This window comes from Bos indicus x Bos taurus, chromosome X, assembly GCF_003369695.1.
Source record: "Bos indicus x Bos taurus breed Angus x Brahman F1 hybrid chromosome X, Bos_hybrid_MaternalHap_v2.0, whole genome shotgun sequence".
Taxonomy (NCBI): Eukaryota; Metazoa; Chordata; class Mammalia; order Artiodactyla; family Bovidae; genus Bos; species Bos indicus x Bos taurus.
This window is the reverse complement of record NC_040105.1, coordinates 86,824,268-86,838,636: the sequence shown is the minus strand read 5'-3', so window position 1 is coordinate 86,838,636 and position 14,369 is coordinate 86,824,268. Positions and strand designations below refer to the sequence as shown.

General features: G+C 40.1%; 1 protein-coding gene across 1 annotated transcript in view; it reads right to left on the bottom strand.

Annotated features, from left to right (window-relative positions):
- The window catches only part of GUCY2F (guanylate cyclase 2F, retinal), a 150,198-nt gene that overhangs the window by 81,931 nt on the left and 53,898 nt on the right, over positions 1-14,369 (bottom strand). The window contains exon 8 of the mRNA XM_027535057.1: positions 7,904-7,993. Within this exon, the coding sequence (XP_027390858.1) occupies positions 7,904-7,993 (90 nt within the window). The remainder of the gene's footprint in view (positions 1-7,903; positions 7,994-14,369) is intronic.

The following is a 14,369-nucleotide window of genomic DNA, read 5'->3' as shown; positions in this document are numbered from 1 at the left end:
TGTCTAAAGTAGTCAAATCCATGGGAACAGAAAGTAGAATAATGGCTATCCAGAAATACAAGGAGGGGAAAAAGGTGAGTTGCTATATAATGGGAACAGAGTTTTATATTTGCAAGATGAAAAAGTTCTAGAGATGTGTTTCACAGCAATTCGAGTATATTTAACACTACTGAACTGTACATTTAAAAATTGTTAAGATGGTAAAATTTACATAACATGCTTTTCATAATTAAACAAATATGTATAGTTGCCTTAATCATAATGCCAAAAAAACTAGAAACAAGCCCAATTTTCATCAACAAGAAAATTATAAACAAACTGTGATATATTCATAAAATGAAATACTACTCAGCATTTCTTAAAAATGAACTGATACCGATACATGTAAAAACATGCATTTATCTTAAAACGTGCTATATTGAGAGAAAAAAGGAGTGTACACTCTATCATTCCATTTACATGAAATTCAAAAACAGAAATAAAACACTAATTCATGGTGATAGATATCAGAACAATTGTTGCCTCCAGGGTAAAACAAAATTGACTGATAAGGGAAACAGGGGATTTTCTGGGGTGATAAACATATTCTGTATCTTGTTTTGAGGAATGGTTACATAGATAAATGCAATTATCAAAATTCATTGTACAGACCATCTAATTATACCTAAATAAAAAATATGTTGGAAAAGACCCTGATGCTGGGAAAAATTGAAGGCAAAAGGAGAAGGGGGCGGCAGAGGATTAGACTGTTAGTATCACCAACCGACTCAATGGACATGAATTTGAGCAAACTCCAGGAGATAGTGGAGAACAGGAAAGCCTGGCATGCTGCAGGTCATGGAGTCACAAAGAGTCAGACACACTTTAGCAACTGAACAACAACAAAAAAATGTATTTTCAAAACACAATGAGACATTACAGGAAGTGAAATAAGCCAGTGACACAAAGACAAATGCTGTATGATTCTGCTTCTGTATAGTATCTAAAGTAGTCATATTCATAGAGACAGAACATGGACTGGTGGCTACCAGGTATTGAGGGTGAGTGGGGAAAAGAAAAGTTTTGTTTAGTGGGTATAGAGTTTCAGTTTTACAAGATGTAAAGCTGTGATGATCTGTTGTAAAATAATGTGAATATACTTAACACCTAGAGATGGTAATTTTTGTTGTTTCTATCTAATTAAAATAAAAATTTTGAAAAACACAATGGGATACCCATAGAAACCAATTATGCCTAAAACCAGAAAAACTGACAATATGAAACACTGGTGATGAGGTAGAGTAAAAGGGAGCTCTCATAACTTGTGTGCAGGAAATGAAAATAGTAAAGGTTTGGTAGTGCCTTATAAAGTTAAACATGTACTATATTATAACATCCTTAGAGGAGGGCACGGTAACCCACTCCATTATTCTTGCCTGGAGAATCCCATGGACAGAGGAGCCTGGCAGTTTACAGTCCATAGGGTCACACAGAGTCGGACACGACTGAAGCAACTTAGCACACACACACATATTTTAACATAGAAATCCCACTCCTAGGTATTTACCCAAGAGAAATTAAAATATGTGTCCATAAAAAGACTTATCAAAAGCACGTTCATATCAGTTTTATTCACAATAGCCCAAATTGGAACCAGCCTAAATGCCCATCAGTAGGAAAAATACATACATTGTGTTATATCCATACAATTGACTACTACTCAGCAATGATGAGAACAAGCTATTTATATATATCACATGAATGAATCAGTCAGTACACTGTATGATTCCACTTACATAAGGTTATAGGATAAGCAAAATGAATTCAAGATAGGCCCAAAACCCAGAACAGTGGTTTCCTTTGTGGTGTCGCAAGGATGGGAGGGAGCATGAAATACTTTATTGAGGAACACAAGGGAACTTACTTGAGAAAAAGAAATGTTTTCTATCAGAGGTCAGTGATCTTCTTCTGTAAACGTAAATACAGTAAATATTTTAGGCTTTGCAGATTATATATGATTTCTGCTGCAATAATCTTTGTTTTCATTTTTTACAACCCTTAAAAATGTAAAACACATTCTTAGCTCCCAGGATGTAAAAAACAGGCCAGGGGCCCTATTCTATATCATAATAGATGTCTAGATTATATGGGCATATCCCTTCATCAAAATTATATATCTATGATATGAGCATTTCAATGTATGTAATTTTACCTCAAAGATACAGAACTAAAAAATAACAACAATAATAATAACCAAGTCAGAGATGTGGGAAGTGAGTGGAGGTATAGATGAAATAATAATTGTAGAGTGTTGATAATTGTTTAAGGTGTGTGATGGGCATATGGAATTTAGTTATATTAATCTGTTTACTTTGTATGTGTTTGTTATTTTCCATAATAAACATCTTTAAAGAGAAACACTTCTAGGATGTAGCTGAAGCAGTACTTAAATGGAAATTTCTAGCTTTAAGTGACTGTATTAGAAATTAAGAATCAATTATAAAAACTTCCAGCTCAAAAAAAACTAGAAGAAAACAACAAATTAAAAACAAAGAAACTAAGGGAAATAAACAATCACAATACAAATCAATGAAATAGAAAGCAGACATACAAAAGAGAAAAATCAACAAAGCCAAGTTTATATCTGGGAAAGATTAATAAAATTGATAATCTTCTCGCAAAACTGATCAAGAAAGAGAAAATACAAATTATCAGTATCAGAAATGAAAATGGGAGTATCACTACAGATCCTAAAGCTATTTAAAAGATTGCATGAACATATTATATACAATTTTATGCCGGTAAATTTGACAAAATATATGAAATGGACAGTTTCCTTATAAGCTGTAACTTACTAAAACAGGTATGGGAAGAAATAGAAAGTTTGAATAGTCCAATATCTATTTAAGAAATTGAACCTGTAATTTAAAATCTCCACACAAAAAGAAGAACAATAGGAATATTGTTCTTATATTTAAAGAGATTTAAACAGAGAACTGACAAAATCAGGTTCTATTTTGATTCAGACTGCAGTGTGGAGAAAAGATATCACCAGTGAGTGATGAAAATGGATGTGCTTAGCATTAAAAAAAAAGAAAAACTGCCAGTGGTTGCCAGTGGTTAGGGGGAGAAAGATGTGAATAGACAGAACATAGAGGATTTTTAGGGCACTGAAACTATCCTATATGTTACTGTCAATATAATGGTAGATATGTCATGATGCATTTGTCAAAACTCATAGGGTATACTACCTTATATGAACCCTAATGTAAGCTGTGGACTTGGAGTGATAATGATGTGTCAATGCATGCTCATGGGTTATAATAAATGTACCATTCTGGTTCAGGATACTGAACAGTGTGGGAAACTGTGTGTGTGAGTGGGGGCAGGGGGTGATGGAAACTCTCTCTACTCTGCTCAGTTTTGTTGTGAACCTAAAACTGTTCCCCCAAAATTCTCTCTTTAAAAAGAAAGACAGTAGCAGTAGCTCTAGTGGGTGATGAAGGGGGCTTGGACCAGGATGATAACAGTAAAAATAAAGGAAGAGAAGAACATAGGAGGTTTAAGGAAAATGGAGAAGCTTTGAAATATGGGTTGTAGAAACCAATGAAGTACTGTAATGGACTTAAAGGACAATGTTAAGGTGCATTTTAAGATGAGAGACATGAATTTATAGTGGAAACAATATACTTTGCATGACTTTCTGCCATAATGCTTGGTTGTTCAAGTGCAGGCACAAAGAAAGTCAAGAGTTAGGGTCATCCAGAATATGAGTTTTACAAATTTACCTGACCAAAAAGACAGAAATAATGTTTTCAAATGATCAATTATGTAATCTAAGGTGGACCTGGAAGAAGATGAAAGAAGGGCTTATGTGGTGGGTGACAGTAGAGGTCTGGAAGACCCAATGAAAGTATAGGTACAGTTCAAAGAAGAGAAGGCTATAGTCAGAGAGTGTGATGTCTGAATCTATGATTTTGGAAGTAAAGCATTTTCAGTAGCAATTATAGATAATGACAAAGCCCAAGGCATAATGATAGCAGTGGGTGGCTAAAGAGAAATGGAAGAGAAGATGATCAGAGATTACATGGCAAGGAACTAAGTAGCCAAGGTATTAGATGATACAGGGCGTATGCTACTCAGTTCCACATGATGGGAAAGAACATGAGACTGAGAGACAGATAGAGCTTGATTTTCCTACATACACCTTTGCAGAAGTTGGGACCCTAAAAGATGTTGGAAGTCATCAGTCCTTTGGCTCCTGACTCCAGCTGTTTCTCTTTCAGGAACATTGATCTGACTGTACAGGACTCCCTTCTGTAGCTGGCTCACCAAGATGTGTTTTCCAGTCTGGCACCTGGTACCCAGACCTCAACCTTTCAAGGTCATGAAAGCATAGAAGTAGTCAAAGCAGTGTTGGACTCACAGTGATAGCATCGTCAGATCACCTTCCTGTTTCATAGAAGTACTGCTGCTGCTAAGACACTTCAGTCGTGTCTGACTCTGCGCAACCCCATAGATGGCAGCCCACCAGGCTCCTCCATCCCTGGGATTCCCCAGGCAAGAATACTGGAGTGGGTTGCCATTTCCTTCTCCACATAGAAGTACTAGACAGGAATTAAGACTTTTTACAAGGTAAATTCTGAAAAACTGTTCTACACCCTCAGTTCAGTTCAGTCACTCAGTCATGTCCGACTCTTTGAGACCCCATGAATCACAGCATGCCAGGCCTCCCTGTCCATCACCATCTCCCGGAGTTCACTCAAACTCACGTCCATCGAGTCAGTGATGCCATCCAGCCATCTCATCCTCTGTCGTCCTCTTTTCCTCCTGCCCCCAATCCCTCCCAGCATCAGAGTCTTTTCCAATGAGTCGACTCTTCACATGACGTGGCCCAAGTATTGGAGTTTCAGCTTTAGCATCATTCCTTCCAAAGAACACCCAGGGCTGATCTCCTTCAAAATGGACTGGTTGGATCTCCTTGCAGTCCAAGGGACTCTCAAGAGTCTTCTCCAACACCACAGTTCAAAAGCATCAATTCTTCAGCGCTCAGCTTTCTTCACAGTCCAACTCTCACATCCATACATGACCACAGGAAAAACCATAGCCTTGACTAGACGGACCTTTGTTGGCAAAGCAATGTCTCTGCTTTTGAATACGCTGTCTAGGTTGGTCATAACTTTTCTTCCAAGGAGTAAGTGTCTTTTAATTTCATGGATGGAGTCACCATCTGCAGTGATTTTGGAGCCCCCCAAAATAAAGTCTGACACTGTTTCCACTGTTTCCCCATCTATTTCCCATGAAGTGATGGGACCAGATGCCATGATCTTCATTTTCTGAATGTTGAGCTTTAAGCCAACTTTTTCACTCTCCACTTTCACTTTCATCAAGAGGCTTTTTAGTTCCTCTTCAGTTTCTGCCATAAGGGTGGTGTCATCTGCATATCTGAGGTTATTGATATTTCTCCCGGCAATCTTGATTCCAGCTTGTGCTTCTTCCAGTCCAGCGTTTCTCATGATGTACTCTGCATAGAAGTTAAATACACCCTCGGACTGAGTTAATACCTGCACCTGACATGGCAACACAAGTTAGTAAGGGGGCACAAAAAGATGTCATAAGGATAATAGGAGCCAGTTTTCTAACTGTTGGAGAAAGGAGTTACAAATATGAAAAGGAAAAGAATAGAATGAACTCTGTGGCATTCATTTATAATGGGAGGTATTAGATATGATAGATACATAGACATATACATAGATAAATAGATCTATAGATAGATTGAATGAAACTAAAACCACTGATATAAACGTATGAATAAATGGTAAAGAAGGTAAGGCTCTTTCTTACTGTACAATCCCAACAAATAAACATAGAAAGAATGCTAGAGTTAGAGGGTCATTAATGGATGATAAAATTAGTAGTAAAAATTTGATGAAAAACAGGATATTTATACAGACCCAAAGTATTAATTACAATGGAGAAAAATAACAGTAGCCTTACAGTGGCAAAACCTGGTAGACACCACCTAAACCAAGTGATCAAAATTAATATCATGCACATCCAAATAAGAATGTCTTTGTTTTCAGGAAATAAACACTGACATATTTAGAGGTAAAAGGGTATGATGTCTACACCTCACAGTCAAATGGTTCAGAAAAAATGAGTATATAGTCATCCCTCGGTATCCACTGGGGATTGATTCCAGAACCTGTGAGGATACCAAAACCCATGGATGTTGAAGTCCCTTATATAAAATAGTATAGTGGGACCTCCATATCCTTGGGTTTTACACCTGCATATTCAACCAATTCAAGGTTGGTTAAACTGGGGTTGTGGAACCTGTGGATTCTGAAGGCCAACGGTACATAAATTTATAAACAGACAATGAAAAGCACTAGGCAAAATGTAAACAACCCGGGTGGGGTATACATGAGTTCCTTAAATTATTTTTGTAGCTTCTCTGTAAGTTTGAAATTACATCAGAATTTTAAACTACCCAAAAAAAAGATATCATGGATGCACTCTACCTTGGGCCTTCTTATTTCCATATTTCTAGCTTAGTAGTTCTCCTAGGTCTGGCCGTTTTGGCTCCATACTTCGGATCTAGCTCTTTGTTTGGCATGCCAGATCATCAAACCGGTGTGGAACTACCTATTCTAGCTCTGATCTTGGTCTCCCTTCTGGATTCATCCTCATTATTTTTCCTTCAGCTCCAGGCATCAAAACCACATGCAGGGCTTCCCTGGTGGCTCAGTGGTAAAAAATATGCCTGCCAATGCAGGAGACACAGTTTTGATCCCTGATCCCAGAAGATCCCACATGCTGAGGAGCAACTAAGCCCATACACCACAACTATTGAACCTGTGCTGTAGAGCCCACAAGCCACAACTACTGAAGCCCGCATACCCTAGAGTCCATACTCCATGACAGGAGAAGCCACTGTAATGAGAAGCCTGAGCACTGCAACTAGAGAGTAGCCCCTACCTGTCCCAACTAGAGAAAAGCCCAAGCAGCAACAAAGACCCAGAACAGTGAAAAATGAATAAATAATTAAAAAAAAAAACTACTACATGTAAGGGAAATACCAAATCATAACATCTCATTGGGATCCATGGGTCACAGCTGGTCTCCCACAGGCCACACCTCTTCCATGTCCCCATTTCCTTTGCTTTCTCACTAGTTCTGAATATAGCATGTGCCTCGTTCAAACCTATTGGATTGATTTGAACTTGCCTGATTCAGAATGTGAAGGAATCCATCATTATCTTCTAGGAATCCCCTTTTCATGAGTCTGAAGGAACCAGACGGTCTCCACAAATCTTTTATGAACTCAAAGTTCAAGGATCTGATCTTAAATGGTTTGAGAGGGAGCATCATCATCTCTGCCTCATCTATAGGCTGCTTCCTTAACCCATCCAAGGACTTTCTGAATATAATTGGTGGGATTGGGAAGTCACCATTTGTCTTATATAAACAGAAATTACCAGATGACTTTTCTAGGTATAGCAGCTAGAGATTATGAAAGATTATGGGATATATACTTAATAATAATCATAGTAGCTACCATTTTACAAAGAAGCTATATGTCAGGAAATGTGCAAGATGCTATATATGTATCATCTTAACCCTGGGAAGCAGACATTAATATACTCCTTTCACAACTGAGGAAAGTAAAGCTCAGAGTTTAGGTGATTTGCTCAAGTTAATATACCTCTTAAGTGGCGGAGCTGGGATTGAATCCTTCATGTCTTTTTGACTCCGGAGCCCATACTTTTGCCATTTCATCATATAGTCATAACAATTCAGTCACCTCCCTGTAGTTTCCCTGTACTGATTTGTTAAAAGATCTTCCTAACAGTTGGTATTTGTTACTTTGGAGAAATGATTGGTTTCAGCGGGAATATGTTTAAGACAGAGTTTCTCATACCATTTCAAATATGTCACTTGCACTTGATTTGACGGATTTAATGTCTCCAAAATTTCCTGAGGGGAATTTTTTCAGCCATACCCAATCACCCTAGAAAGAAAAGATAAAGAGTGTTGAGGAGCCTTAGTTGCCAACAGCTTTAGAGCAACTCTTCCCTTCCACACTAAGAGTTTATAGTTAGACCATCAACACACACAAGCTCTGCTCCTCTTTCTCACCCTCTACCCCATGGATATTTCGTATTCCAAGCTAAAAAGGATGTCATACAGAGAAGTTGCAGTTTAAAATTCCAATTAACTAAAGACAGGGAAGCAATTGCAGGAATGCAGACCCCAGAAAAGGAATGATACAACTACCTGAACTCACTGCAGGAAGTGCTGGGTCATTTCACTCATTCATAGCTAAGTGATGTAGCACCAGGTTTCCTGCGATTAATGGTTATGGTTAGTGGTTGCAATTCTGACTGCCTTGAGGCGTCTGTGGTGAGAGATGTAGGGCAGGAGATGCAGTGCAGCAAATGTTGCCTGCATTCACCTTGATCCATTTTTCTCTCATAGGACAGGCCATTTGGGGGCCTTTTATGCTTTAATCATAAACCAATTGGCTTCAACACCAATTAAACATTTTTCATTTGGATGTACAAGTGTACGACCACAGTAATATGAGTAATCTAGACTTTCAGAAGTCTATTTCTGACTTTTTAAGCACAAAACAGTGATTTTCAAAGGCTGCCTGTCAAGTCAAAAACAACAGTTATTTTATTGTCTTCACTTTAACACAGGTGCCTGCTAGATAATTTTCTCCTACATGCACAGCCTCAAGGATTCATCAGTCACCAAGCCCTATTTAGTTTCTGTCCAACCTAAATTTGAAAAAAAGCAATACATATATAGATACCTTTTTCTCTGTAATAATAATAATGCCTGACATTTGCACAGCGCTCTCTCCTCTTCCAAGTGCTTTCACATCTATTACCTATAGCCTGGAGCTTCCATTTCAGGCTGCACCAATTTGTCATCAAGTAGAGATAATAAAGCAGAGAGCTCTATACAGTCAAATTCCAAGAATAAGAGAGTGTAGCCAGTCTCTTATTAAGGAATATATCCAGCTGTGGCATTACATCTGGAGACCAGCCGGAGGCGAAGGCTAATAACAGGAGCTGCGGGCATCTGAGTTACTTGCCTCTACTGTGTGTCAGAGGGCATCTTCTAGCCAAGGAACTCAAAACCCTTTAACTAGGAACTTGCTTTCAGGGGCCTTCAGCAGCTGAACAGAACTAGGCCAATCAGGCTCATGCTCACAAAGTTCAGAAAGGTAGTCTAGGAACAGTGCCTGTCTGCACTAGAATGGTCAAAGTACCAATTCCTGGTCTCTTGCCTAGCAACTCCCTGTATGTGGCCCCATACCAGCTACATCACAGTCACCAAGGAACTGGTTAGACAAAAGACATAGACTGGCTGGGCGGATGAAAACATATTCATGTATGCACTTACCACATCACTGTACTTAACCCTCCGAATTGTATGCAATTATGTTATATTGTTAGGTTAATCATGTTTCATTATGGCTTACAATTATAATGATCTTTTATTTAAAAAAATAAAAGGTACTGGTTACAAAGGCCCATTCTAAGGCCCCACACTTACTCACTTAGTCATGGGAGTCATGAGGGCCTGACACCTCAAAGCTTTAGCCTTCAGAGGACTTTGTATTTTGTGCATTTGTGCTCAGTCGCTCAGTTCTGTTCAAAACTTTGCGGCCCCATGGGCTGTAGCCCTCCAGGCTCCTCTGTCCATGGGATCTTCCAGGAAAGAATACTGGTCTGGGGTGCCATTTCTTCCTCCAGGGGATCTTCCTGGCCCAGGGATCAAACCCATGTCTTCTGTGTCTCCTGCATTGGCAGAAGGATTCTTTACCACTGAGCTACCTGCTCCTTTTCAGAGGACTCTGCCCAGGATCAAAGGCTGAAGTTTAAACTGAAAGAATAAACTCTAACAGGAATTTACAAACTCAGCCCATGTGTGGGTTATACACTGATGGTCATTAATGCCTTCCAGCACCTTTGCGATTCTATTACTTGGATCATGATCACTGCTAGCATCTATGGCACCTTTGTGTTAACTAGCAAAGGGTGCTTTCCTCAAGTTAAAATAATAATTGTGTGAGACTATTTATTATTTTGCAGCCTATGGAAGCCCGGTGATGCTGGGTAGCAGCCCCAGCTGTATGTATCTATGCATATACCACATTCTCATTGACTCATACATCCTCCAGATGCCAGAAAACACACTCCCCCAGCAGCTTCAATACTGTGGATACCAACAAACACTGCCTGCCAGGTAAGGCCTCTTTGCAGGTTTGGAATCAGGCTGTAGAGGTGCTGGTGAGAAGCTGAAATCGGGTCTATAAAAATATTAGGCAGGAGAAAGAAGTAATCTCAAGAAACTCCAGGGGTATTGTCAAGGTAGCACAAAGTCAGGTGCATATTTGTTTACCAGTGACTATGTATGTGCATAGTCAGGTATGCTGGTATATATGTAGATACGTATGCAAGTTGCCCCCACCACCTCATTCCAGAACTAGGCTGGGAGGCCAGAATGTCTCTGCTCACTCCTGCACCACTCTCACTTAAGTTAGTATATGTCTACAATGTGAACAGCACCCTCTTAGATGTGGCCCCCTTGTGCAGTGTACACCTGAGCATCAGTACTGGCAGCTCTGACTCTGCCTATAGCCAGTGCCTGCTACCTTCTTCCTGGAATCAGCCCTATTACAGACATGGCTTAGCTGTCTCTCTTATTAACTTTTAATAAGTAGTTAAGCAGAGCTTTTTTCCTGCCAAATCACCAAATTTGAGAGCTTCATAGTTAAAGAAATACAAGCCTGAAGAGATTAAATGACTGGCCCAAGGTCAGAAGGCTAGGTAGTAACAGAAGCAAGGTCTTCCATCTCCCACTTTGTTGCTCTTTCTTCCCATGGGCTTTCTTTAGTTTGGGGGCTTTGTGTGTTTGTTTTAAGATTTAAAGACTTCTCACGAACTTTATAAGCAAAATTTTATTGAGTCTGTGTGTGTCCTACTTTATTAATAATGAGGAAAAGGGAGGATATGGGCAGGTTTTATTTTTACCACACATGCACCATTTGTTTTGTTTTGTTCTTTTAAGAGAAAGAATGATAAAATATCAATACTTCACTCATCATGCATTTTTTAATTAAGAGGAAGAAACATCAAACTCTATTCACTGAAGTTTTTAAAGTCCATAAATTTTGCATTAAGGCCATGTTGTTTTAACTAAGAGCCAAGAGAACTAGGTTCTACACCTGGCTTTGTCTCAAATTCAAGGGTGGCCTTAGGGTAGCTGGGCTTCCCTGGTGGTGCTAGTGGTAAAGAACCTGCCTACCAAAGCAGGAGACATAAGAGGCACAGTTTCAATCCCTGGGTCAGGAAGGTTCCCCTGGAGGAGGGCATGGCAACCCGCTCCAGTACTCTTGCCTGGAGAATCCCATGGACAAAGGAGCCTGGCAGGCCACAGACCATGGGGTTGCAAAGAGTCGGACACAACTGACGTGACTTAGCATGCAGGCACGCATGCTTAGGGTAATCACCTCATTGGCCTGAGTCTCAGTTTCCACACCAATAGAGCTGGACCACTTAGATGATTTCTAAGCTCCTTTTCAGCTTTGATGATCTGATTCTGTGATGAGAGAGAGAAGATGGCTGTGGAAAGGAAAGGGGTGGAGAGAGAGCTACCTGGGATCTAGAAGGTGGGAAGATAGAAAAAAAGGCTCTGGGAAAGAGAGATGGATGTGGAGGATGTGTGAGGGAGAGACAGAAATGGGACAAAGAGAAAAACACAGGGAGAAGTGGAGAGGCAGAAGGAGTCAGAGAATGAAGAGGAAGAAGCAGTTCAGTGGGTTCTCTCTGAGGGTGTCAGGGTGGCACTACTGCTCGCCTCACCCTTCCCTATACAGTGGCTATCAGAACAGATCCTGACATGTTCCCTTTGCATCTGCCATTCACAGCTCTTTCTCCCAAGCAGCCTGCTTAGCTAGCTTTTATTTTACATCTCTGAGTGTATCTCTGAGATAAGGGCTGAGTTTCCTGGACAGTTCCGGAGGATGTGCACCCGTGTGTCCCATCAATCTGTGAATCTGTGTCAGTGTATTACAATGACTAGAAAGGCAGCTCCTAGAGAAGCCTGTCCTTTGTTATTCGGTATCTGCTTCTCCAGGTACATCATCTGGAGCTTCCATATATTCCAATAAAAAATCTTATGAAAATTCTCTTTAAACAGAAACTAGATAATGAATCTTCTTTAGAACACGCCTAATAGAGGGCCCTTTCAGAAGGCATACTGGACCTCTTTGTTTGGTCTGTTGATTTGATTGACTTCTGCTCTTTCCCAAAGTCCTCCTCAACTCTAGCTAGACAGTTTTCTAGCTTCAGCTGTCTTCCTTTGCATGCTGACCTTGTGGTGTGGTATGATTCTCACTAATACCCTCCTTTTGTGCAGATAAACTTCCCCTATGGACTATGCAGTTCAGAAATACCCATGATCTGAATGACCAACAATGGTCATTATGGCAACCAACTCAACTGTCTGCCTCCTTCCAAAATGAGGAAATATCTGACAGATTCTTAAAGGCCAATTATATACAGATGTTTATTTTTTTCTCCTTCTTCATTCTATACTAAAACCTTCCAGCCCCACCAAATAAAACATACCACAATTCAACACATAAACTCTTCTGCAGAATCAGAGAATCATAGAACATTTGAGCCAGAAGAGGCCTCAGAGTTCTCTCAGTTCAGCAATTCCCAACCCTGGCTGCACATATAGGGGAACTTAAAAAAAAAAATAACACTGCCTGGGCCCACCCCAAACCAACTGAACCAGAGTTACTAGGGGTGGAGCCTCATAGGTAGTTTTTTGTTTCCCACAGGGCTTCCCAGGTGGTACTAGAGGTAAAGAACCTGCCTGCCAATGCAGGAGACATAAGACACACAGGTTCCATCCCTGCGTCCGAAAGATCCCCTGGAGAAAGGGATGGCTACCCACTCCAGTATTCCTGCCTGGAGAATCCCATGGACAGAGGAGCCTGGTGGGCTACAGTCCATGGGGTCACAAAGAGTCAGACACGACTGAAGTGACTGAGCACATGTACACACAAGAGATTCTAACGAGCAGCCAAGATTAAGAATTTAGTTCAACCCCTCAATTTACAGATGAAAAACCAAGAGACTGCCTTAAAGATATACCATACTAACCTTGGTGTTTTACATAGCTATAAATTATTTATCAAATGGATGAAAGCATTCAACTTGGATAATCCAATGATGGAGAACCTAAAAATTCATTCTGACCTGTTTTGGACTTTCTTTGTAGTTACTATTAAAGTTGCGAGTGTTTGCTGCTTTGGGGAGTATCTTCAAACAAAACAAGGAAACTACACTGGAAAGGCCTCACTTTGGAGGGACAGAAAGGCAGTTGGGTTTCCCTTTTATCCACTGCTTAACTCTTCCCTGGGTTTCCCTGATAGCTCAGTTGGTAAAGAATCCGCCTGCAATGCAGGACCCTGGTTCGATTCCTGGGTCAGGAAGATCCCCTGGAAAAGGGATAGGCTACCCACTCCAGTGTTCTTGGGCTTCCCTTGTGGCTCAGCTGATAAAGAATCCACCTGCACTGAGGGAGACCTGGGTTCAATGCCTGGGTTGGGAAGACCCCCTGGAGAAGGGAAAGGCTACCCACTCTCGTATTCTGGCCTAGAGAATTCCATATGGACTGTATAGTCCACGGGGTTGCAAAGAGTTGGACACAACTGAGCGACTTTCACATTAACTCTTTACTGCTGAGAAAAAAACAGTTCATCTCTCCAACCAATGCGAGATTTGTTCTGGTCACCAAATGCCAGTATTTTAGATCAAGGGGTTGGATATGGTCTTTCAAAGCTTGAAAGACAGAAATGTAAGTGAAATAAAAAGGATTCCTATTTTAGACAGCAGAAGGTAACCTGTTACTCCAAGAGTCAGTACAGACTAAGAAAAGAAATGAATAATTTTTAAAAGATTTCCATAATATCAGAGGATAACAGGTATAGGAAGAAGAACCAGAATATGAAGAGATGAGCTTGTCCCAACCCTTACTCTATATAAAGCATATCTCTAGACATCACATCACAAACAGTTCATTCAGGAAATCATTTCTTCTATTATTATACCTATGTCTTCTGGAATGAGTGACATGGTTAAGTGTTAAGTCTGAGTCTCACAGACTTTTTTCCACATTCCTAGTAAATAAACAGTGTGGAAAGATCAGTGAAGCTGTAAATTAAGTAGATTAGTTGCCAAAGAAAATCATGGTCAGCTGAATGAGTCTGTAAGGGGATAATGGACAAAAAACTTACCAAAAGGAAAGACTTACCAAAGCCTCAACATTTTTTCACAGAGACTAAGCAAGTTCTAAGT